The 24034-nt window shown below is 39.7% G+C and overlaps 1 protein-coding gene across 1 annotated transcript; it reads left to right on the top strand.

Moving 5' to 3' along the window:
• The first annotated feature begins 234 nt into the window (after window positions 1–234).
• On the top strand, window positions 235–23530 carry SELL (selectin L). The gene is made up of 9 exons (XM_082856224.1): window positions 235–259; window positions 1118–1199; window positions 2437–2823; window positions 3778–3885; window positions 10200–10385; window positions 11921–12106; window positions 14021–14149; window positions 18078–18096; window positions 22534–23530. The coding sequence occupies exons 1-9, from the start codon at window positions 257–259 to the stop codon at window positions 22550–22552; spliced, it is 1119 nt and encodes a 372-aa protein (XP_082712350.1). The 5' UTR covers window positions 235–256; the 3' UTR covers window positions 22553–23530.
• The last annotated feature ends 504 nt before the right edge of the window (window positions 23531–24034 follow it).

Consider the following 24034-nt stretch of genomic DNA (forward strand, 5'->3'; position numbering starts at 1 on the left):
TCTCAGGGTAGGTGTTAGAGACCAGACTAGGAAAGGGGTGGGGAAAGAGGAACAGAAGAGGTGGGGGAAGGGGAGGGATCAGGGGAGGGGGAGGATGTGAACCTTGGTTAGAGAAACAAAAGAAAGTAAGCCTTTCTGGGCACAGTGAGTGCAATCTCCCTGCACACCCATCCTTGGGCAAGGACCCAGAGACCTCTGGTGCTGAGCGCAGAGGCTGAAGTGCTACAGAAGAACTACAGAAGGACGGAGCAAAGCCATGGTAAGCTTTTCAGCCTAAAAGATTTCCAGATGCTCAGACAGAACCTTTTCTTGGGATGCAGAGGCAGGTGGCAAAGGAAAAGAAGCAACTAATTTCCTATTTGGTTTTAAAAAAGCCAAAACTAAAAATGCTGAGTTTAATTTAAAAAGTGCTCCTAGAATCTCTCTTCTCAGTTGTGCTGATTTCTTCTCTTTGACTTGTCTCTGGTGAGGTTCTTGAAGAAGTACTACTATCTGGCTGAAATTAGCACTCTTGTGACTAAACATTGGCGCTACCTGAGAACTGATACACTTCAGAAAAATGGTGTTAAGGTGTGAAGAAAGTTTGTGGTTTTGTCATTTGAGTTCCTCAAAATGTGTTTCTTTCTAGTTGAAAAATAAATGAACTCCTTTTTTTAGTAGTGTCTCTTTGGTTACCCAATTCTTTTACGTATTTGAAGCACTGACCCATCATAGTCAAGTGTGAGATTTTAACATTAAATCTAGACATCAATAGTTCATTAAAGACCAAAGAACACTTTAAAAATACACATACTAAATATCAAATAGCTTCATCTGACAGCTCAGCAGATAAGTAGATACAAAAAAATTACTAAAATGTAGAAAAAATCAGAACAGTAACAATCAGCAACTTGAGGCTAAAATATGAAAAAACAATAACATCAACTATGCATCAGTTTTGAGGCAAATTTAATTCTACTTTTTCACCGATGTCTGAGAAATCTCTTGCCTCAGACAGGTTTAGTAGGCATAAGTGTTATACTTTGAACTTTGAGAAAGTTGTAGGCATCTCCTCAAGTTGCTATAAAATTGTGATTTAGAGCATAAGTCTGAGTGTAATTTTGTATTTTATTTGCAGATATTTCCATGGAAATGTCAGAGTGCTCAGAGGGGCTTATGGAATGTTTTTGAGCTGTGGGTCTGGACTGTGCTCTGTTGTGGTATGTTATGATATTTATATATTACTAAGCTTTTTAAAAATGTATGTTCATATTTTGGTAAATGTCCACTGGGTGTACATATTCACAGGTAAAATTATAGCTACCCTATCTACAAACATCCTTTCTTCCTCTCACTTCCCCAGAAAACTCCTAACCTTGCCCCACCCTTTGCTGCAGGGTTTATTTTATGACACTCTTTACTCATTAATCATAACTGTCTCCCAGTTCTCTGTACATTTTTGATATGTTTAAGTTGATCAAGATTAATTATGTTTTCTTTGCATCTGTTATTCCTTGCTCAGAATCCTTAGGAAAGTATAAAAATTGGATCTGTGTTTTCTTTGGTATTTCTCCGTAGTATTTTCCCTACACAGTGAAAACTCAACAAATGGTGATGGCTGTGAAAACCTTTACCTTATGGTATAATAGTGTTTCACATAGATCATACCATGCTTAGGATGGCGTATATTATTATGGTATCATTGTGTAATTATGTGCTTGTTTTGGTTTCTTCAAAGCCCTCATATTTGAAGCACCCATATGATTATTATACACCATCAGTTGAGTATCTTTGTGTGCATAACATAATCTAAATCAATTTCATAATCCTACATCATTTGGTTTTTTCAATTGTTCTTTTTATTATGTAGTTAGATATATAAGGCTTGGGCTGTGTGCTTTCCCCAGAAGAAGCTCTTCCTATGGTAAAACATTATCTTTTTGATATAAAAGAGATTACTTAAAAGTATGCCATTATTCCTGTCTTATTTTACTTCTCCCTTAGAAACACAAATATTGGCCTTTAGGAAATTATCCCAAAATAAAAGAGTGGACAGTAAATTTTAGGGCTGTATGATATTACACTTAAATTAACTTTAAATGATTGACAACTGCTAAGAAAAAGACATATGGATTTCTAAAACATGGTGGTTAAATTTTACTTGAAAGAATTTTGAGAAAAAACTGTTTTATGAAAATAAATCTAAAAAGCCACCAAATTCATCTAAAATAGAGCTATGAGCAAAAGTATTCTATATCATGGTGAAAAGTGATTAGGGCTAGAGGTTCTAGGTTCTACTCTTCAAATCTGCAAATGACTAATTCCGTCACCTCAAGAGGGTAACTTACCCTCTTGAGGTGTCAGCTTCCTTGTCTGTGGCAGGCTCAGCCTGGATTAGTTCTGGGCTCTTTTCAGCTATAACCACGAGGCTACATAGTTCACACTGATGTCTTTCAGATTTCTTCGCACATCATGGAACCGATTGCTGGACTTACCATTATTCTAAAAAACCCATGACCTGGGAAAAGGCTAGAATGTTCTGCAGAAAAAATTACACGGATTTAGTTGCCATACAAAACAAAGGGGAGATTGAGTACCTGAACAAGACGCTTCCCTTCAGTCCTAAATACTACTGGATAGGAATCCGGAAGGTAGGAGGGGCATGGACCTGGGTAGGGACCAACAAATCTCTCACCGAAGAAGCGGAGAACTGGGGCCATGGGGAGCCCAACAACAAGAAGAGTAAAGAAGACTGTGTGGAGATCTACATCAAGAGGGCAAAAGACGCAGGGAAATGGAATGACGACGCCTGCCACAAAGCAAAGACAGCCCTCTGCTACACAGGTAGGAGTGAGCAGACTGCTTCTCTGAGAATGACAGCACTAACCCCGTGGAAACCTGGGGGAGCAGAGAAGTTGCCAGGGCATTCTGAAATAAGTCCAGTCCTCTAAATAAGCTTGAGTCACGTCACTTCTGAGCATTTTTGGTGTGGGAGGCTCGTCCCTATACCCAAAATCTATACCCCTGAACCACTTTTACAACAAGATGATAAATATATGTGGAAAGTAAGGAGGAAGAGCTAGACAATCAGTGTCGCTGATAAAAAGGCAAGGAAGTGGAAGCAGAGAGATGGAACCAGCCAAGAGCTGAGGCTCATGTCACCTATTTCCTCCTCGTCAAGTAGGCGGCTTGGCGCCGTGTTTCCTTCTTGGTCTAATCTTATATAATTCTATATAATGAAACTTTGCAGTGTTTCATTATCTGTGGTATATGAAAACTTCTGTAGAGACCATGATGACAGTTCCAAAGCAATCAGCATTTTTTCCAAGTCATTCTTAACAGTGAAACATAGTTCATTTGGTCTCTTGTAAATTGGACTCTCTAGTAATGTAGCAAGTTCAGATTTTCTAATCTCTATTCAGTACTTTCTATAAAGAAAGGGATTGCCAAACATACTGCAGAAACGATTGGGGTCAGGTGATAGTTTAATACACTTACTACCTTAAAATCAAAGAAATTTCAAGAGTTTCAATGTATGTCAGTAAGTTCCCTCAAATGTTATAGAGTATTAGCATTAGTAAATTCATTCTTAAAAAAATGTCTATGGCTGTATCACAAGTATATTACATAAATAAAAATTTTAGTATATGATTTTTATGCAAAAAATGCTATTAATATACAAATAAAGTTTTCCTGTTTATTAAAGTAGTCACAGCCCCAAAGTTATCTATGTTTAAAGAAATGACTAGGAGTACTAAAAAAGTATTCATCTTAATATAATTTCTCACCCCCTTAAAGCTTCTTGTCAACCCTTGTCATGCAGCGGCCATGGACAATGTATGGAAATCATCAATAATTACACCTGCAACTGTGATTTGGGGCACTACGGGCCCCAGTGTCAGTTCGGTAAGCCACTTTCGTTCCTTTGTTTCTTCCTATGTAAAGTATTGTAGTTTATGAAAGTTGGTTGAAGGAAAATGATATTAGCCATTCTGAGAAATGAGAAGTTTTGATCATAGGCTATGCTTGCACAATACTGTTACCTTTCCGTAAAGATTTCATAAGTCAGCATGAAGTTTCAATTCACTTCTCAAAAAGTCTTTTTGAGCGTTACAAAGAATATTGCTTTGGGATTAAAGCTGTAAGGATTACAATAATGAATCAGGCTTGGTAGGAATTCATAATCAAGTAAGCTTGCTGGATTCATTAGAACTCTGAAACTGAAAGAAACCATAGCATTTATCATCACGAGGGTGAGTTACGCAGAAGGTAGTCTTGCTTTTTCACGTCATCCTCAAGATCACGACAGGGCAAGGCCAACAAGAAAAGCTCACATCATGATATACAGTATCTATTGGAAAATATAATAATAAATCCAACGCATTTACTTGGGCTGGCATTTCAGGGGGTACAAGGACAAATCTATTACAGATCCTGACCTTAAAAGATTTACAGTTAACTAGTGGAAATTATACATGCTTATAATTTAATGTGATGGAAAGCCAGATACGCTGGAGTAAGCCTGTGGAGACTGAAAGCTGCCTAATGAAGGAATCTGCCCTTTATTTGACAATGAGAGGCCACTTAGCATCTAAACACCTTCATTTAGGGCCATTACCCTAGAAGCAGTACATAAGATGGATTGAACAAAAAGAGAGAAGCTGGAGAGCATCATCACGGGTCTATTGAAGTCATTCAGAGTCTCAGTGGTAGGAACAGAAAGGAAAGAATACGTAGATTCAAAGACATGGAGTCTTTGACCTAGTCAACTCACTACTGAAAGAAACTTCACATCCTTTGATTGATATTGGTTGAGTTTCAAAACTATGTTTGAAGTATCTGGTGCATAAAATAGAAAATTATAAGAAAAAAAAGCAGGGTTTGCAATGCATAGATAAAGAATTAAAGCCAAAATACATGTAAATGATCAACCAACTGGAACAGATCTGACGCATTTCAGTCAATCCCTGAGCCATGACTTCTACCAATACTTTACTTTCACTCGATTTCTAAATTTTAAAAAATTCTTATGTCATTGGCATGCCCATTTCACTCCTTTTTGAACATTTTACTCTGTTTTTGTCTTGGTCTCCATCATATCAGTCTTTCCTGGTTTTCTTTCTACCTATGATCACTTCTCCTTGGGTTTCTTCATGGGCACTTATCCGAGCTCATACACTTATTGTTATGTCTCATCTTCCATCTTTTGTCCATTGCTCTTCCGACTTTATGTGCCCCCTTTGGTCAAACCTAGCAACTTATGTGGACTCACAAATCTATGTGAACTTTGGACTGACAAATATGTATCTAGCCTGAACTCCAAATATGCTAAGCATAACCTTTGGGATGCCCAAAAGACTGAAAAATCAATTGTCCCCAGCTAGCTTTCCTTTTTGTATTCCTTATCTCAGTGTGTGGTTCCACGATTTATATGGGTACTCTGGTATAAAACTCTCTCACCTCCCCCTACATTTATGCAAAGTAACACACTACTCTTTTTTTTTTTAAAAACACCTTTATTGGAGTATAATCTTAACAATGGTGTGTTAGTTTCTGCTTTATAACAAAGTGAATCAGCTATACATACACATATATCCCTATATCGCCTCCCTCTTGAGCCTCCCTCCCATCCTCCCAACCCACCTCTCTAGGTGGTCACAAAGCACCGAACTGATCTCCCTGTGCTATGTGGCTGCTTCCCACTAGCTATCAGTTTTACATTTGGTAGTGTGTATATGTACATGCCACTCTCTCACTTTGTCCCAGCTTACCCTTCCGCCTCCCCGTGTCCTCAAGTCCATTCTCTAGTAGGTCTGCATCTTTATTCCCGCCCTGCCCCTAGGTTCTTCATGACCATTTTTTTTTTTTTTTTTAGATTCCATATATATGTGTTAGCATACGGTATTTGTTTTTCTCTTTCTGACTTACTTCATTCTGTATGACAGACTCTAGGTCCATCCACCCCACTACAAATAACTCAATTTCGTTTCTTTTTATGGCTGAGTAATATTCCATTGTATATATGTGCCACATCTTCTTTATCCAATCATCTGTTGATGGACACTTAGGTTGCTTCCATGTCCTGGCTATTGTAAATACAGCTGCAGTGAAAATTGTGGTACATGACCCTTTTTGAATTATGGTTTTCTCAGGGTATATGCCCAGTAGTGGGATTGCTGGATCGTATGGTAGTTCTATTTTTAGTTTTTTAAGGAACCTCCATACTGTTCTCCATAGTGGCTGTATCAATTTACCTTCCCACCAACAGTGCAAGAGGGTTCCCTTTTCCCCACACCCTCTCCAGAATTTATTGTTTGTAGATTTTTTGATGATGGCCATTCTGACTGGTGTGAGGTGATACCTCATTGTAGTTTTGATTTGTATTTCTCTAATGATTAGTGATGTTGAGCATTCCTTCATGTGCTTGTTGGCAATCTGTGTATCTTCTTTGGAGAAATGTCTGTTTAGGTCTTCTGCCCATTTTTGGATTGGGTTGTTTGTTTTTTTGATATTGAGCTGCATGAACTGCTTGTAAATTTTGGAGATTAATCCTTTGTCAGTTGCTTCATTCGCAAATATTTTCTCCCATTCTGAGGGTTGTCTTTTTCTCGTTTATGGTTTCTTTTGCTCTGCAAAGGCTTTGAAGTTTCATTATTTTTATTTTTGTTTTTATTTCCATTTCTCTAGGAGGTGGGTCAAAAAGGATCTTGCTGTGATTTATGTCACAGAGTGTTCTGCCTATGCTTTCCTCTAAGAGTTTGATAGTGTCTGGCCTTACATTTAGGTCTTTAATCCATTTTGAGTTTACTTTTGTGTATGGTGTTAGGGAGTGTTCTAATTTCATTCTTTTACATGTAGCTGTCCAGTTTTCCCAGCACCACTTATTGAAGAGGCTGTCTTTTCTCCATTGTATATTCTTGCCTCCTTTATCAAAAATAAGGTGACTTGGGCTTCCCTGGTGGCACAGTAGTTGAGAGTCCACCTGCCAACACAGGGGACATGGGTTTGTGCCCCAGTCCGGGAGGATCCCACATGCCGCGGAGCGGCTGGGCCCGTGAGCCATGGCCGCTGAGACTGCATGTCCGCAGCCTGTGCTCCGCAACGGGAGAGGCCACAACAGTGAGAGGCCCACGTACTGCAAAAAAAAAATAAAATAAAATAAGGTGACCATATGTGCGTCGGTTTATCTCTGGGCTTTCTATCCTGTTCCATTGATCAATATTTCTGTTTTTGTGCCAGTACCATACTGTCTTGATTACTGTAGCTTTGTAGTATAGTCTGAAGCCTGGGAGCCTGATTCCTCCAGCTCCGTTTTTCTTTCTTAAGATTGCTTTGGCTATTTGTGGTCTTTTGTGTTTCCACACAAATTGTGAAATTTTTTGTTCTAGTTCTGTGAAAAATGTCATTGGTAGTTTGATAGGGATTGCAATCAATCTCTAGATTGCTTTGGGTAGTATAGTCATTTTCACAATGTTGATTCTTCCAATCCAAGAACATGGTATATCTCTCCATCTGTTTGTATCATCTTTAATTTCTTTCATCAGTGTCTTACAGTTTTCTGCATACAGGTCTTTTGTCTCCTTAGGTAGGTTTATTCCTAGGTATTTTATTCTTTTTGTTGCAATGGTAAATGGGAGTGTTTCCTTAATTTCACTTTCAGAAATTTCGTCATTAGTGTATAGAAATGCAAGAGATTTCTGTGCATTAATTTTGTATCCTACTACTTTACCAAATTCATTGATTAGCTCTAGTAGTTTTCTGGTAGCATCTTTAGGATTCTTATGTGTAGTATCATGTCATCTGCAAACAGTGACAGTTTTACTTCTTCTGTTCTGATTTGGATTCCTTTTATTTCTTTTTCTTCTCTGATTGCTGTGGCTAAAACTTCCAAAACAATGTTGAATAATAATGGTGAGAGTGGGCAACCTTGTCTTGTTCCTGATCTTAGTGGAAATGGCTTCAGTTTATCACCATTGAGGATGATGTTGGCTGTGGGTTTGTCATATATGGCCTTTATTATGTTGAGGTAAGTTCCCTCTATGCCTACTTTCTGGAGGGATTTTATCATAAATGGGTGTTGAATGTTGTCAAAAGCTTTTTCTGCATCTGAGATGATCATATGTTTTTTATTCTTCAATTTGTTAATATGGTGTATCACATTGATTGATTTGCGTATATTGAAGAATCCTTGCATTCCTGGGATAAGCCCCACTTGATCATGGTGTATGATCCTTTTAATGTGCTGTCGGATTCTGTTTGCTAGTATTTTGTTTAGGATTTTTGCATCTATATTCATCAGTGATATTGGCCTGTAGTTTTCTTTCTTTGTGACATCTTTGTCTGGTTTTGGTATCAGGGTGATGGTGGTCTCATAGAATGAGTTTGGAGTGTTCCTCCCTCTGCTATATTTTGGAAGAATTTGAGAAGGATAGGTGTTAGCTGTTCTCTAAATGTTTGATAGAATTTGCCTGTGAAGCCATCTGGTCCTGGGCTTTTGTTTGTTGGAAGGTTTTTAATCACAGTTTCAATTTCAGTGCTTGTGACTGGTCTGTTCATATTTTCTATTTCTTCCTGGTTCAGTCTTGGAAGGTTACTACTCATTTTTCTAACTTACTATTTCTCCCATTTGTCTTCTACTTATTAACTCTACATTATTGCCTTCATTATCTTCCTCCTAGATTATTGCAGTTATTTCTGAGCTGAGTTCCACATCTTTAAATTATCTCCTTCAAATATATTATTCATACCATAGGCAATCTGATCAATTTTAAATATCAAGTAAACATCACACACACGTGACCATCCACCCTTTAATTTCTACCCACCATTCGTCCTACAGAATAAAATCTAAACTCCTCAAGGCATAGAGTAATGCTTGATATATAGTAGATACTCATTAAACCAATGAAAAAAGATAAAGGCATTTTGTCTTAGCTCCTATCTTTCTCCCTAATCTCATCTCACATCATCCCTTGCCTCCTGTTTCCTTTTAGTAACATCAAAATGCTTGTAGTTCTCCACACTTACCATATTGCTTTGTATATCAATCATTGACTTGCTCAGGGCTTTCTCATTTTGCACATGACTAACACACCTGTTTACCTGGAAGATAATAGTTCAGGGACCATTTCTTTCAGGAAGCTTTCTTTGGATGCCAAGACAGGCTAAGCATCCCTGTTCTGTGTTCCAATAGCTCCATATATTTCTTTCTTATTTATCCCACATTTGTTGAAGTCATCAATTTTCTTGTCTGTATTCCCCAGTAGACTGACAGCAACTTGAGATCAGTCAGCATCTTATTATCACTGCGTCTGTAAGATTGAGACTAGGCACTTGCTTGTGGGCATGAACTGTATGGGACAACATAAGTTACTTTCATTTGGACTTGTACTGTATATGGAAAATATTAAAATTCTTCTAATTTCTTGAATTCATTCTTCATTGAACTCTCAAGAAGAAGTTTAAAATGATGTTTAAAATGAAGTTTAAAATGATGTTTAAAAGTTGTTTAAAATGATGTTTAAAATGAAGTTTAAATTTGATAAGCAATAAGACACAAGAGTTGCAATATTTGCCTAAATGACATGGCAGGGCCTAAAATGTGAAGATTGAATTCCAAGTCTTAATTTGATCTATTACGCCACCAATCAGGCAAGGAAGTAGACATACTTTCTGGAGAGGACTGGAAAAATCAAAAGAACTAAAGTTCTGGAACTGAGCTAGAGATGGTGAAGGCAGAATCCAGGCTAAGATGCTTCCTAAAGCTTTTATCTTCTCCCCTTTTAAAGAAGACCAGTTATGGACACTCAGTCTTTCTCCGAACTTCCTACTTTCAACAGTCTAGTACACTCAGGGGCTTTGATGTGACAGTTATTTCCAAACTGAGCTGGTCATTCCCACTTAAACCTATCTACATTTAAAAGCTCTCTCCCCAGGTAATGCCAAAGAAAATAAGATTAGCTAATGTTTAATTAAAGCTTCCTATGAGCCAGGCTCTAAGTCCTTGACTTGCATTAAATTATTTAATTCCCACACCAACTTTAGGAAGTCAATACAATTATCATTATCCCTCTTTTAGAAGTAAAGAAGCTAAGCTGAAGGGGTTAAGTCACCGTGCTTAAAGGCACTTGGTTATCAAGTATCAGAGCTAAGATTCAAACCCAGTCATCAGGTCCCTGGAACACTGCCCAGTGTTTTTTTTTTTTTTTTTCTTATTGAAGTGACTCAGTGTGAGCCTTTGGAGGCCCCAGAGCTGGGTACCATGGCCTGTATTCACCCTTTGGGAAACTTCAGCTTCACATCACAGTGTGCCTTCAACTGCTTTGAGGGAACAGACATAGTTGGGATTGAAGAAACCACTTGTGGACCATTTGGAAACTGGTCATCTCCAAAGCCAACATGTCGAGGTGAGTAACTAACTGTTCAGACTAGAGAGTTGTCATGGCAATCCTGTGTTTATAGACTGAGCAAATGTAGTAGAGTCTTGCTAAGAAGTCTGTAACCTCTTTTGAAGCATAATTTAACCTAACTTAGATTATACTGAGATGATTTTCAAAGAGGTTATTGTTACTAACTTAAAAGAAAAACCACAAACAAAAAATAACAACCAAATATCTCTGAGACTATGTCACAGAACATATATATAATTTTCAGCAATACAGTGTGGTTATACTGTATATATTTTAAATTAATTTATTTATTTATGGCTGTGTTGGGTCTTTGTTTCTGTGCGAGGGCTTTCTCTAGTTGTGGCAAGCGGGGCCCACTCTTCATTGGGGTGCACGGGCCTCTCACTATCACAGCCTCTCTTGCTGTGGAGCACAGGCTCCAGATGCTCAGGCTCAGTAATTGTGGCTCACGGGCCCAGTCGCTCCGCGGCATGTGGGATCTTCCCAGACCAGGGCTCAAACCCGTGTCCCCTGCATTAGCAGGCAGACTCTCAACCACTGCGCCACCAGGGAAGCCCTATACTGCATTTTTATTTTATTTTTATTTTCTCATTGCTATGGCATAAATAATCAGTCTTGCTGAACGGCAGTTGAATTTTTGTTGTTCTCTCCTTTCAATAACACCTATTTTATGTGGTGTCCCACTTAACAGCAAGCAATTTCCTTTTTGGGAGTGGGGGGGCGGCTAGAGGTCTTTTTTGATTGTTTTATTTGGTTTATTCTTAAAATCATTTTTTAGATTTCCTCCTCCATGAACTCTCAGGAGAATAGCAAATTCTGTGAAAAACAAAAACACAAGCTCTTGATTTTTTTGTTTTTCATTTGAAATATGGTGTTTTTTGGTTTTTTCTTTTTTACTGTCAAGAAGATTCTCTCTTTAGGGGAAAAACTGGTGGTGTCTAAACTTGCGAAGTTTTGGTTACATTTTCTACATTTATGCTTTTGACTCACTAGTTTAAGTGGCTGAATTCTCAAAAGAAATATCCAAGTCATTTTTTGAAATCATAGAACTAATTGACCAACCTGTTGAATTTTATAAAAGTTGAGGGACTTGTTTCACAGAATGGGGATGTTTTTCACAACTGCTTGGGTAGACTTTAGAAGAGGTGAAAGCGTGCAAATTCTCTACATTCATTGATAATGCACCATAAGAGCTCTTGAGGCCAAGGCCACGTAGCATGGCACTTCCAGCAGACGGAGAGTTACCAGGGCTGGGGCAGCAATCTGAAAGAGCCAGCCCTCCCCTCCTCTCCCCAGTGCTCCCCTGCCCACCCAGGGCTTTCTGTGTTCTCCTGGCTTCACCTCTGACTTACCATTCTCCATCATTCTCAAGAAAATAAACTCTGGAAGCATCATCAGAAGTAATTTCTAGAAATTAGAAATGTTAGATTCATGTCAATGGTTCCACAGTTGAGTTAGGCAGTTTGCCTAAAAACTGTTTGTCATGGGAGGGTCTCTGCTCAGAAATACTGATTTTTTCTTTTTCACTGAAGTGATTCAGTGTGAGCCTCTAACAGCACCCGATTTTGGAACCATGGACTGTAGTCACCCCCTGGTCGACTTCGGCTTTACCTCCACGTGTACCTTCAGCTGCTCAGAAGGAGCTGAGTTAATTGGGGCAAAGAAAACTATTTGTGGATCATCTGGAAATTGGTCCAGCCCTAGTCCAATATGTCAAAGTAAGTTTGCCCCAATATATTAAAGACTTAAAGAGGTAGTTTATTGACAAGCAGATGGTGGGGAAAGATAGATTAAACTTTTAAGTTTATTTTGCTAAACGTATGTCACTTAAAAAAAAATTTGTACACATTAATTTACCATAAATTAGCTGCTCTTGCCTCTTTCTTCAATGACAGTGATTTCCCTTTTTTTTTTCAGCCAATTCTCAACTCCTCCTATCTTAGCCCTTAACATCTAAACTCACTGTCTATACTGACTTATTTCTTATCCATTTTTCTATTCCACTACAATCTCACTTCTCTGTTAGTCTACTAAAATGTCTCTACAAAAGTCACCAATGTCCACCTAATTCCCAAAGTAATGGATACTTCTCAATTATCACTAGTCTGATGCCTCCCAAATCTGTCTGTGCATAAGAGGATGTGTCTTCCTCATCTCTATATACCCCCCACCTGACACAGCACCTGGCAATAGATGCTCAATTAATCCACGTTAAATTAGCATGTGAAAGAATAGCTACCCATGTTTGCTCCGGAGACTATCTATACCAATGACAGAAGTCTTTAAATGGTAGGATTTGTAGAAGCTGATCTCTCTGTGGCCCGGGGCCAGGAAGTGGGGTAGGGAACTGGGGACATGGCATGGAGTCTTTAGGGGAGGACTCTACATCAGGCTTATGGGGCATTTCCTTTTAAGGCATTTCCTTTTAAGTGTCCGTTTCCTCATCCTCATGCAGTCCATAGGTGTCCTCTGTCTGGATCCTCTGGGAACTTGCACCTCCTTTCCATTATACATTTGGGTGTGGGGATGGAAGCACCTTGAAAGGGTTCCTCAAAGTAATATGAAGAATAAGGGACAGTCAGATGCTGTGCCAATATGCAAAAGTAAGTTTCTTCAATTGGTGGTATCAGAAGATAGGTTTTTTTCATATCAGTATTTTTTCAGTAAAGGTCCCCACATGAACTTAGTTCATACTTATAAGAGGATATATAGATGTATCCTTTTACTTATTTGTGAGGGAAATGGTAGGACTACATCATTTTTTTTTTTTTTTTTTTTTTTTGTGGTATGCGGGCCTCTCATTGCTGTGGCTCTCCCATTGCGGAGCACAGGCTCTGGACACACAGGCTCAGCGGCCATGGCCCACAGGCCCAGCCACTCCGCAGCACGTGGGATCCTTCCAGACTGGGGTACGAACCCACGTCCCCTGCATCGGCAGGCGGACTCTCAACCACTGCGCCACCAGGGAAGCCCAGGACTACATCATTTGAAAGACACATTAGTGCAGGTCCTTGGCATGTAACAGCATGTGCATATGTTTGCACAGCTGCTTCAAAGCATTAATAGATTCCTTTTTTTCTTTAACATCTTTATTGGAGTATAATTGCTTTACAATGGTGTGTTAGTTTCTGCTTTATAAAAAAGTGAATCAGCTATACATATACGTATATCCCATTTGCAGCTCTATTTACAATAGCCAGGACAGAGAACAGATTCCTTTTATTGATAAGTTGCCTGGTTCAGGTCACTGGCTTTTATTTTTCCTGAAGTTGTACTTAACTTTTTAGCTCTTCTCTGTGTTTGAGTCCCAACCATTGAACAAGGCCATGGAGCTAAATACAATGATGACCCCTTTTTGCCAAAATGTTTAGGTACATCTCCCAGGAATTCCATGAATCACAAATCTGTGGGTTGAGATTCTATAGGCGTTGAGCTAGAAAAGCTGGTCTAGTCTTTTCTCTGCTATAGACTTATCATGGGCTTTCCCATGCTGATTCCCTCATCTGTCAAATAGCATCAAATGGACAATTATTAGAAGATGTAACAAGGAAGAAAGTTTAATGTCATGAGAAGGCACTAAGGAAATAATGCTTGTGGCCTCATGCTACATGCCTTACTAATTTCTCTTGCAGAAGTGGACAGGAATTTCTCAAAAGTCAAGGAGGGTGACTATAACCCCCTCTTCATTCCGGTGGCAGTCATGGTTACCACATTCTCTGGGTTGGCATTTATCATTTGGCTGGCAAGGAGATTAAAAAAAGGTATGTGAGTTTACCTTCATACAAAAATAATACAACTTTAAAGTGGAAAAAAACATAGAAACCCACAGGAAATTAAGTAAGAGAGCCTCAGCTAAAGCAGGATACCAAGCTCTGGGTTCTATAGACATCAGTCCCTGGAGATGTGTGAAGCAGCCCAGAACACACTTTCATCAAAACAAGTTGGCTGATTTTTGCTTTTCATTCTGACAAATCTTCTAAAAATGCCTACTGTCTTCAAGGTACCTTGCTAACACCCTTGCTAGGGTGTTAACAGACAAATGAGAAATTGTAATGGTTCTTTGCTATTATTTAATTCTAAAAAAAAAAAAAAAAGGGATATGTGATCTTGTCCTATAAGAGCCTACATGGTTTTGATTTCAGTGCAATTCCACTAGGAAGTGGATCTAATGTCCCATAAGGTTTTCAAAGCACTTCTCCCAACTACCTAGCCTTGTCAAGAGTCAGATGATACCTGTCTGGTTCCTGACATGTGGGAGTTGTATTGTCCCTTAGGGAAATCCCCACATTTTCTCCCCAGTGTCTATTCACCAAGGTTACAGCTTTAACCAAATGTACCCCATACTCATGCTTTCCATCCACTCTGGACGAGAGAAGAAAGGGAATTAAGGAGGGCTGCCTCAAGAAACTAGTATCTGCTGCTTGGAATAGTAGATGAAACACCACTGGAGAAGAACAACAGCATCGCTGCCCTCACCTCCCTCCTGAGTGTGTCCAAACCCTCAAGCGGGACAAACCTGCCAGTTACAGGCCCACAGACAGGCAGGCCTTGGGTATGTGCTGCCACATTTGGCCAAAGTCATCAGACAGAAACATTCAAGATTATGACATGTATGGATATTAGGCAGCTTTAAAGATAACCTTGCTTCAAGTTCAGGGGCCATCAATGACCTCAGAACAACTGCTAAACAACTGCTCTGTGTTGCCTCTGTGGGGCCATTGTAATTTCAGTTCCATCAAATTAATTAGTATGTATTCTATTCCATGAATATAGTATGTAAAGGCTGCCCCACCACCCATTCTTACTGGCAATTGCAGGAAGATTATCTACCAATCCCTAATGGTCTTCTGCTATGACCTGATCTTTCATTCCAAATTTAAGACTAAGGGTACTAGCTTAGTTTTATAACCAACCCAGAAACACAATGGACGGGGGTGCTGTTGATGTGCAAGAACTTCAGTAACTGTAAAGGAAGAGCCCTGAGCAGTTAAAATGTCTCTGCTCCTGCTCTTGGAACTTCTGCTAAGGTTAGATCCCATTGTCTTAGAGTACTATGCTGTTTACTTAAATATGGCAGTAAGGCAAGAAAAGAATGAGATTTTTCTCCCACCGTTGATCATCCTTTCCATTGAGACTTAAAGACTGCCCCCAATCATCCTTTCTTTCCTCCTGCCTTGAGTGACCTTGGCAGAAGTGAGGGGGTGGAGAATAGAGTGGGTAATTTACACTCCACCCTCTGGGATAAGAGGGCTATTATCTAAGTAACCATTAAGGACTTTGGGGCTGGGAGTCACCTTAGTAAGGAGATATTCCCAAATTCCAAAATCTTTTAATAAATGTTAGTAGAATAAAAAGAATAGAATTGAAGTCATGTGTATTTAGTGGTGGGGTGCAGGAGGTGGGATGCTGCCTAAGGCTGTACTATAAGCAGTGGTGAGAAAAGCAGTGGGGTTGTTTTGCAATTTTTTTTTACCTTGGAGTCATTTCTGTACAAGATCTCAAACTGATAACTTGAAAACTGCATGCCCCTACTGGGGGAATCAGTGTGGGGCAAACAGGAAACAGATAACGGGCAGTTAGGCTAGTTACAATTACGCCAACAAAGAGCACAAGAGAACAGAAGCCCCAAAAGATCACTGACTTTGTAGGAAAGTCAGGGTATCTTTAATCTCACACTAAATATTCTTCATTTGTGAAACATCTTCTGATAGCTCCAACTTGCCAGTGACTTTGCCTTCTAAAACTTTTAGTTGTAAGTTAGTTCTTTGAAACACGAAGAATATTTTTCCTATAGAGACAATTATTAGAAATGATGGATAAGTTCCCAGGCTAAACCCCTAGAGCTTTTCTAATACAATAAATCTGCATGTATACAGTATTCATCAATCTGATAATTTTATAGGCTTTTGGTGTTCCAAAAGCTGGAAAAAGGGAACAAGCAAATATTTAGAGCACAGAAGCCAATGAAATGACCAGACGCTTGACCCTTGTCCTGTCCTCAGATGGATCTTCTGAACCTGTACTTTGGCCCCTGCCCCAGTTGTCTTAATACCCAGACTTCAGCTCCTTTTTTCGGAGAAGAGAATAAGGGTGGGCTCCAGAAACATGCCTCCCTGTGCATGGGCTTGTCTAGAAATATTTTTTTTCTCCTAGCACCATCATTCTCTGATTAGGCATCATTACTGGCCCTGTTCAGTAAATGAGGAAACTGAAGCAATGATGTTTTAGGCCAAATCTCTAAAATTCCATATCAGCAGCGGCCGGAATCAGAGATCAGACTCCCATCCAGATATGCTCCCTAAAACCACTGGTCTTCAGATTAATAAGGCTCTATTTTTTGACCCACAGAAGAATTGTTTACCTGAACCAACACACAGGGTGAGAACAGGGCACAAAACTGAACACAGGCCCCTTAGTTCCCTTTTTCTTGAAAAAGAAACTTTCTCAATAGGAACAGATTCTTGCTCATGTATGTGTTTCATTGTGCCTAAAAGAAAAATACATTCATATGAAAATGAATGGAATCTGAAATTCATTCAGATTTAATTCTCCCTGCTCAAGTGCTTTTGGCTCATGTCACCAGCTGGCTAAATTTTGGAAGAAATAATTAAAGTAGTAATTTCTCACATTTTAAAGGTTTAAAACAAGAATTGAGCACTGTCTATGCTCTAGGCCCTGGCCTAAATACTTTGAATACATTTTATCAACTCAGTGAGGAAAATATAATTATCATGACCCTTTCACAGATGAAGAAATGGTAGCTGAGAGAGAATAAGTAGCTATTCAAAGACACACTACAGTTGGCAAAAAAGGACCTGGACCCAGACTGGATGATCTAGAGCTCTAGTTTATAGACACAGAAATATATTGTCTCCCAGTGATTCTTTTTCCCCTCAAAAAGCATTTTTTGCTTTTATTTCCTCTGGAGCCTAGCCCTGCAGTTCATTCATCTACTTATTTATAGTCTGCTTTTTTTCAAAAAGAATGTAAGATAGTTTACCAAATGCATTCAACACAGCAAATTAAAATTAGTTTAAAAGTAAGAAAAATAAGGCCAAAATTTAGAATACCAAAACTAAGTCAGAGTCAGGGGTAAAGTTAGGATAGAAGAGGGTTTCAGATCTGGCTGAGTTTCCTTGCAGCCAGTCAAAGAAGGAAACATAACCAGTAATGATACTCACTGTGTTTGTAAGATAAGAATACAGTGGTTACCCAGATGAGGCATGTAGCTCCTACCACTGAGACCTGAGTGTAATTTCTCTTGTGGATTTTCACAGAGAAGATGGCGTGAAGTGTAATGATACATATTCTTACAGTATTAGCAGCTGGATCTCTTAGGGAAGAATCTGCAGGTAGGATGAGATGGCAGATCGGGATGTGTAAACACAAGAATGGGTACATGGGGCCTGATCATCGGATAGTTCAGGCTGGACTTCTGTCTTTATGAGCAGCACAGAGGATGAAACGGTGCTCTGAGAAGCATCTGCATGAATGAGTCTGTTCTACCACTGTTCGAATTAGAACATTAAGACAGTACCTCAAATCCCCTTAGACACCATGCGGTCCACCTAACAAATACAAAATACACTTCAAGAAACAGTTTTGAGAGAGGGAATCTCCCTTCTCTCTAAGTATAAAAAATTGAAATTTTCTCCTTTTTCTGATGCCATTTTTCTCTTCTATTTTTAGGCAAAAAGTCTCGGAGAAGGTAAGTTTTATCAGCAAGAAGTTTCGATATCTGTTGATGTCTTCTCTACCCTCTGCTTACAGAGGGTAAGTATTAAGTATCTTAATACTTCCTGTTATAGCTAGACACATTAGCTCCTTATTAGTTATTTACATGGGGTCTCATCCAAATGAAATTTCCAGATAAAGTAATAAATCTACTAACCTTCCTTAAAAGCTGTCAGTTTTTTTTAGTGCCAGAGGAGCTGAATGAATGAATGAACAAGTAATGCCCTATTAAGAAGGGGTAGTTTATGTAAAGACAGTTCTTTCTGATTGCTTCTGAATTTTCTTTGAGGATTGGAAGCATTATGGTTTATTTCTTCTTATTCTGGCTGAACATGGGGGCAAGGCTAAATACAGTATTCAGGAAACATTCAAGTCAACAAGGATTTATTGAAAAACTAATGAATCCCAGGCTCTACGAAAAAGGTATAATTCCAGACACCAGGCCCTCAGCACCTAGCACAAGATGGCAAATGACCTCTGATAGGCATTGACCTTCAGAAATGCGGGAAAGGTGGGGAGCCTGAATTCTACTTGCAGCTTCCCCCAAAGAGGGGGAAGTTTTCTGGCTTGGTCTTGAACCTCAGATTTCTTCAACTGCAGAAACACATACATGTGAAAATACAAGGCCTACCGGGCAGAAATGAAGATAGCAAAACACTTCTCAGTTTCAGGGTTTAGTGACTTGCTTTGAAATATTAAGAAGGAAAGTATAAGTCAAACGAACAATGGAGATGAGACTTTGGTGACAGACTACCCAACTAGACAACTGGGTACCTTTCCAAATGCTGGAGGAAATGAAACAAGATGGTGCCTGAGGAGGTTGGTTTCTTTTTCAGGCAACCATCCTACCAACCACAGATTGTTACTGACAAGTCCTTAGTAGTTTAGTGAGCTGTAGTTTAAAGTACAAAAGAAAAACTGGAGAGACAGAAGGCAACAGAGGACAATTATAAAGTAATTTATAAGCCATATGAAGGAGTATGGACTTAATCTTGAGGTCTCTGGAGTATTAGTAACAGGGGTTGAAGCAGGTGAATGTCATGCTGAAATTTGCATCTTGGGAGGATCACTCTGCATAAAAGTATGCAAACATGGGAGATGAATGACTCTGGGGGCAAAGAACTGTTTTGGAGGTATTTGAGGTTATTAGGTTAAAGATGATGATGTCTGTCTAGGGCAATAGCAATGAGGATGAGTTCATGAGATAACTGGTGGTAGAATCAACTGAATATGATTATTAATTGGCTAAGAGAGAGGGAGAAGAATCAAGTAAGTTGCCATGGTTCTGATGTGGGAACTGGTAGATGGTTACCATCTCTACTGTATTATTTACTGAGAAGGGAACACGAAAGAATGAGAAGTTTTGGAGGTGGCAATCATGGGTTCAGTTTTGTACCTGTTAAAATGTAGGTGTCTGTGGTTCAACCATAATCTGTTGATTCTATCTGTAGCAAAAGGGCTACCTTGGGGCAGAAGAAATGGATTTGGAGGTTCTCACATTATAGGAGGTAATTGTATCTCGGGAGCAGGTACAATCACCCAGGGAGTATGCGCAGGGTGAGAATGGAAGAGGATGTGGGAGAGAGGGTAGGAGCCAGAGGAAGGTCAATATCAAAGAAGTCAGCTAAGGTAAAGGCGAATGGGAAGATGTTCCCAGAGATGTAGAAGGAAAATGAGGAGAGTACGGGGTCATGATCCTAAGGAGAAAGGGAAATGGAAACTATTTCAAATACTGCCACGATCCACTGGATATAATAAGGGTATCAGTAGGGAAATTGTTTTCAATGCTGAGGTCATGACAGAAGTCCTGTAGCCAGGGGCTGAGGAATCAGTGGGGAGGAGAACATAGAGGCAGAACGTATACATTATCTTTTTCATAAAACTTGGCTGGAAGGAGATGAAAGAGTCAGGAGGGGTAACTGGATGAGGACATAGGGTCAGTGAAGTTTCTTTTGTTCTATGTTCTTTTATTGCCCTATCTTCCATTAGATAGTGTAGATGGGGTCCCTGACTCTTCTCTAGGCTGAACTCCCTATCTCTGTGGGCAGGAAATCCACAAGACATAAAGATTTCTTTCACGCTCACACCCACTGAGTGAAAAGTCTTTTCTGGCACAATCTACCCAGAGCTGTTTTCTGGCCACAGGAACCACCTGTGTTTTAATTGCCACTAGATGGAAGCAGATCAATTTTTCAGATGTCCTTGGGCGACAGGAAGAGATGCTGGCAGGAAGAGCATTAGGATTAAGTACCATATTAAGCTAATTGCCATATTAAGTTTAATGGTTCACTGATTTTTACAATAAACCAATCAATAGCTGTTTATTAACACCTTTTTGTTGGGAAAATGTTAAGCTTGACTGAGACACCAAGAGAAGTAAATCCTTGTGCCAGACCTCAGGGAGATTATTATCTAGTTGGGAAATTAAGACAGAAATATAGAAAAAACACTTCAGAAAAATAAAGGCAGAATATGGTAATGGTCAATGAGTTCTGTATTGAAGGCCAGACTGCTTCAGTACAGAAGATGTTTGGTGACCGCAGAAAACCTTACAAAGAAGATGGAACCTGGGTTGGTTTTTTAAGGATGGATAGGATTTAGGTGTATGGACAGAAGCAGGGAAGGCAGTCTGGAAGAGGGAAATGATGTAAATGGTATGGTACTGGGACTCTGAAAACATTCAGGGGCCAGTGAGTAGAACTACCTAGAGCCCATGGTGTATTGAGGAGCTGTGAACAGAAGTTGGAAGGGAAGCCTTGCCCCATCAACACAGGTCTTGCACACTTCACCAGACATTCTAGAAGGACGTGGCAAAGAAGAATTATTTGCCCAGCTGCCTTGGGATACTTCAAATTTATTGGCCAAAGCGACAATAGAATCATAGAATTTTAGTTCTGGAATGGACCTTGGCATTCAAACTCTCTTGATAATTGAGCTAATTAAATAACTTTCCTATAGTGCCTGAGCTAGTGACAGAGTTAGTTACAATAGTAACAAACATTTATCAAACATTAATTCCATGCCATGCACTGTTCTGAGTGTCTTGCATGTCTTAAATCATTAAAGATTGCCTACAAGCCTGTGGATGTAGGTACTATTAATATTTCCATTGTAAGGTGAAGGAACGATGAACTTAATTAACTACCTGAGGTCACTGAATAAATGGCAAAGCTGAGATTTGCATCCATCTAGATCCAAAGATCATGTTCTTAACGTTTATGCTTCTAGAACCCAGGTTGGAGGTGTAAGTCACAGACACCCTCCTCCTCCAGTATTGTAATTTTTTTTGCACTGAAACCATTGTGTGATGGCACTGAGGAAGGGTGGAGTGGAAGAAGTAGGGTGTGTTTCTAAAACAAGCCAAAGGTAAAATGAACACTATCACACTCAACACCATGTATCAGTTTTTTTTAAGCCCTTGAGCTAACACTCATAGTCCTCTGTGCTGATTCCTATTAGCATTTGGTTGGTGAATAACTGACTCCTCGTGCATTTGTGGTTTCAATTCTTGCTGGGTTATTTTGACTCTTCTGCAAACTGGTTCTGTTTATCACCTCATTTGGTTTCTAGAGTCTAAATTCTGCCTGGGTAAAAGCTACACCCAAGATACACAGGAAGATACAATGCCAACCTCAGAGAGGAGGTTTATATGAAATTTTGTTTTCAGAAACATTTTTATCTCTGTAATTGGCAAGCACGCTTGCAGCTGCTGAACTGTGGTTTACCCTGGCAGTTCACCATGACAGCAGAGTCTCAGAATCTGGTTCTCCCTTTGAAAGGTGTTATTCAGACATACCCTACTTGGTTCTCCCTTGTTCCCTCCAAGAATGAATTGTTTGACACACATAAGTGTCATTTTTCTTTTCACAAAACTAAATTTGTCATCATCTCCTTAAATCATATCCCACCAGAATCAGGCGTGCAGAACCTAGTACCGTACCTTTCACGAGTTTTGATGTTCTCTAATTTCTCTTTCCATTTAAATACGTCTTATTTTACTTTTCTGACGTTCCACTGTTCAAAATCTATCAAAATGCCATTCATATTCATTAGACATGAAGACAAAGCCTGTACTGCCAAAATTTCTCTGTGTGTTCTGAGGACTAGACACTTAAGCACTACCAGGGAGCTTGTTAGAAATGCAGAATCTCAGGTCCACCCAGACCTGAATCAGGGTCTGTGTTTCAACACCGTGTCTAGGTGGTAAGCACCTGAAAGGGTGAGAAGCGTTGCTTTAGGGTTTTCTTCTCATTCCTGTGCCTTAGTGAATGTCCTGCATCTTATAACTCATCTGAAAGAGTTCCTTTACTCTTCTGACCTTTAGTGACCATTTACCTTTACTACCAACACTTAAATTTTTGCAACTTTTAGCCTCCTGAGTTTAATTTATTTTCTCTTGTTTATCATTCAGCATGGATGAGCCGTATTAAACGACCCGCTGTGAAAGAAAATTCTTGGGAAACTGAAGTGTCACTGGATCCTTCGAATCCCCCTCCATGCAAAGTTTTGCCTGGTGGCATCTTCTACACTGAAGATGAAGTGTGTCTATTTCAGTACATCTGAAAAGTTTTCAATACTACCAGCTGCTCCTTCTGTTTCCATTTTGCTCCATCACCCCTGCCCCCGCAAGTTTCAGTGTGCAGTTGTGGGTTTTATAGCTCAGTATTTTATTCTTTTTTCCATGGACAAACAAGACCATGGGAAAAGGATTACTGTGGAATATAAATACGCCAATTTCACTCTCTTTCACAACTCTGGCTTCCAGCTTCAATTCTGAGCTGTACCTGATGACATATACTTTGAAATACAGCGAAAATTTGATACATATGCAACTACAGGCTCAGTTTTGTTACAGATCACATTTTACCTCCCCAGCCCTCCAGTGTACTGTGGAGATATATTCCTATAGAAAGTTTATAAAATTGATGTTACCCTTGCTTTCCAGCTCCAGCAGAGTAACGGGGATCTGCTCCAACTAGGAAAAGTCCTGTTTGCACTGCGGCCCCAGCTTCTATAAATGGAGGCCATCTTATTTAACTGCCCCCAGGCTCCCGCCTTCTTCAGCCATCTCCCCTTCTCAGTTGCCTGACTTCCACACGGAGCAGCTCATGACCACCAAGCAAAACGAGAGATGAGAAAGATAGCCTGCACCGTTGGGTTTTTCTTTTTGGATTTGGGTTTTAATGTCTCGTTTTTGTTATTGGGGGTCCTTCCTCACCCCCAAATCCTCTTACATATCCACCTAGATTCTATCTACTCTTTATGATTCATCTCGGGCATCCCCCACCCTTACCACTGTTTTCATAACAAGTCCTTAACTAGTCCAACCTGTGACAAACTCCCCTTCCTGGCCTCCTACTGCGAGCTTAGTCAGTAACATGCAATTGTGTACTTAAATACAGTTTTTAAAAAAAATGTTATCTAGTTTGTTATTTTTTATTTATTTATTTTGAGGTCCGCGGGCCTCTCACTGTCGTGGCCTCTCCCGTTGCGGAGCACAGGCTCCGGACGCGCAGGCTCAGCGGCCATGGCTCACGGGCCCAGCCGCTCCGCGGCATGTGGGATCTTCGCGGACCGGGGCACAAACCCGTGTCCCCTGCGTTGGCAGGCGGACTCTCAACCACTGCGCCACCAAGGAAGTCCCCCTAGTTTGTTATTTTTAAAATTATAGTATGTGTGTTTTCTCCCCAGTGAAATTCTATCCCCTTAAAGGCAGAAACTGGGCCACATCCCTGGAATGTCTAATTCATTACCTGACACAGTAAATGTGCATTCAATAAATCTGAAAGAGAACACAGTGTACTGTTGATATCACTTGCTGCGAACTCTCTTTCCATGGCATGTGATAACCCATACAGATACTCAGCTACTGTCAAGGGCTGAATTCTTATAAGAGAATAGGGCCCTGTATA

Source organism: Leucopleurus acutus (genome assembly GCF_964270905.1).
Source record: "Leucopleurus acutus genome assembly, chromosome: 2".
Classification (NCBI taxonomy): domain Eukaryota; kingdom Metazoa; phylum Chordata; class Mammalia; order Artiodactyla; family Delphinidae; genus Leucopleurus; species Leucopleurus acutus.